The sequence below is a fragment of the Volvox carteri genome (assembly GCF_000143455.1).
Source record: "Volvox carteri f. nagariensis unplaced genomic scaffold VOLCAscaffold_436, whole genome shotgun sequence".
Taxonomy (NCBI): Eukaryota; Viridiplantae; Chlorophyta; class Chlorophyceae; order Chlamydomonadales; family Volvocaceae; genus Volvox; species Volvox carteri.
The window spans coordinates 1-2,603 of record NW_003307963.1 but is presented as its reverse complement, the minus strand read 5'-3'; the positions used below and the strand labels follow the sequence as shown (position 1 = coordinate 2,603).

The 2,603-nt window shown below is 59.2% G+C and overlaps 1 protein-coding gene across 1 annotated transcript in view; it reads left to right on the top strand.

The window, feature by feature from the left end:
- The window catches only part of VOLCADRAFT_101174 (uncharacterized protein), a gene marked incomplete at both ends in the record, with an annotated part of 5,468 nt that extends 2,960 nt beyond the window's left edge, over positions 1 to 2,508 (top strand). Inside the window, 2 exons of the mRNA XM_002959622.1 lie at positions 86 to 1,753; positions 2,470 to 2,508. Coding sequence (XP_002959668.1) covers positions 86 to 1,753; positions 2,470 to 2,508 — 1,707 coding nt within the window. The remainder of the gene's footprint in view (positions 1 to 85; positions 1,754 to 2,469) is intronic.
- Between the last annotated feature and the right edge of the window lie 95 nt (positions 2,509 to 2,603).

Below are 2,603 nucleotides of genomic sequence, written 5' to 3'. Positions count from 1 at the left end.
AACCGCTTCCCCGCCTGATGATGATGGTCTGCCTAGCAAAAGCGAGGTACTATCTTTTGTGCGTGCGCTGTGGGATAAGGCACAGGCAATGCTGGAGAAAGACCTTGCTGCTGCTGGGCCTGATGGGCCCGTCACTTACAGCACCGCTGTCCTGCTCATGCATGCGCTGCTGGCGGAGATGATATCTGGTGTCTACATTCCGCCTGTCCGCTTGTCCGTGTTGAGCACCTTGATGGTGCCAGGCATGCAGACCTGCAAGCAGCAAGACTGCTTCCAGAAGGACTGCCGCGGCAACAACCTGGTCGAGGTGTTTCCTGTAGCAAGGGCGGGGGCAGGGGCGGATGGCAGCCATGGCGCTAGCAGCAGCAGCAGGAGCAGCAGCAGCAGGGGCCGTCGTCTTGTGATGGAGACCATCCATCACAAGACGGAGCGCTTTAAGAAGGATGAGGCCCTGAGAATTGTGCTCCCTTCAACGCTCTCCCAGCACATCCGGACTTACACAGAGTATGCCCGGCCAGCGCTCCTCAACATGAATCCCAGCATTGACGATGCCAGCAAGGAGCCTCCCTTCCTGTTCCTTGACAGGAAGGGCAGGCCGGTTGCAGGTGTCGACGCCCCATTCACGGACGAATGGAAGCTTATTCAAAGGAAGTATGGTGCACCCTGGCCGACAGTATTCTGCCCCATGAAATTTAGGCACCTCCATGCCACTGTGAGGTTCAAAGACCTGGTGGACAATGTGGCAGACCAGGAGGAGGAAGCCCTCGCAGGGGATGCACTCGTCATGGGAAATTCTGTTGCTGTCTGGCGCCGCCACTACATAAAGGGTCGTGACAGCATCGTGGCACAGAAGGCTGTTGGGCACCTCGGGCGCTGGCGGGCCATGGAGAGGCAGAAACAACACGGTGGCGGTGGTGCTGCTGACACTGGAGGGGCAGCGGCAGGCAGGCAGCAGGGTCAATGGATGCAGCACCAGCACCAGCAGGACCGCGACAACCAGGTTGTGGATGAGGATATGGGTAAGGCTGAGGAGGCTGACGAGGAGGCTGAGGAGGCTGAGGAAGCGGAGGAGGCGGAGGAGGCGGAGGAGGAGGCGGAGGAGGCTAAGGAGGAGGCGGAGGAGGCGGAGGAGGAGGCGGAGGAGGCTGAGGAGGCTGAGGAGGCTGAGGAAGCGGAGGAGGCTGAGGAGGCTGAGGAGGCTGAGGATGCTGAGGATGCTGAGGAGGCTGAGGAGGCTGAGGAGGAGGCGGAGGCGGCTGAGGCGGCTGAGGAGGCTGAGGAGGCTGAGGAGGCTGAGGAAGCGGAGGAGGCTGAGGAGGCGGAGGAAGCGGAGGAGGCTGAGGAGGCGGAGGAGGCGGAGGAGGCGGAGGAGGCAGAGGAGGCGGAGGAGGCGGCGGAGGAGGACAACGATGACAAGGAGGAAGTGCAGCTGCCACTGCAGCAGCAGCACAGGCAGCCAGCCAACAACAGCTGCAGCAGTGGCCATGGCAACATCAACGGCAGGCAATTGATGTGCCCACCCTTGCTGCTGCCACGACAACTGCCAGTGCAGCAGCCACCACAGCTGTTGAGGCTTGGCAAGCGCTGCCACAGTTGCAACGAAACTCCAGGCAAGCGACCACACCTCGGGTCAGGGGGAATTCAAGCATCATTGTCCAAGAAACAGAAGTGCAGCATGGGCCAGCACCTACTACGGACCTGCGGGGGTGATGATCATGGTGACCCCAGCAGCAACGAGGAGGAGACAGGGCTTGTGTGGCGGAATTGGCAGCAGAAGCAGAAGCAGAAGCAGGAGCGGCTGCAGCAGAAGCAGCAGTTGCTGCAGCAGCAGGTGCAGCGGCTGCAGCAGCAGGAGCAGCGGCTGAAGAAGCAACAGCAGCGGCTGCAGAAGCAGCAACGGAAGCAGCTACAGAAGGAGCAGCGACAGCAGCAGCAGCAGCAGCAGCAGCAGCAGCAGCAGCAGAAGCAGCAGCAGCAGCAGAAGCAGAAGCAGAAGCAGAAGCAGAAGCAGCAACAGCAGCTGTGCAAGCAAAAGCAGAATGATAAAAGATAGCAGCAAGGCCATGCTGATGGGTGGTGTGATGGCACCCATGGGGGAGAGGGGGAAGATGTGTAAAGAGGAGAAGACCTATAGCAATGGGGAGGAGGGAAGACCTGGCAGTAGTGGAGCCATGTGTGTGTGGGGGGTACGTTGTGTAGTGTAGTGGGTTGGTAGGAGCAAACGGTGGAGGAATGGTAGGAGATGTGCATGGCTATGATAGGGGCCCCACTCATGTCGGTCAAACATTTTGCTGAGATACATACATACATACACGCGTCTGCGCCCGCATGGAGAGAAGCCCATGGGTCACACAAGCAATAATGCTCATGTACATGCACAGCATCTACAGAGGATACAACGCAGTGCCACCACACATTATTTTGCAGTGCCTTGGCCCTTGCTTGAACTTTGTGTGTTGCTGCTTGGAGGTGCTGATTGTGCGGTTGGGGCATCACTCCAAGCGGTAGTTGAATGCAGATCCGTGCAGGGTGCACGTCACGAGGGTGCAGGGTGTGTGGGTTAATAGCGTGCATACCAGGGCGCAAAGCACCCCTATATATGC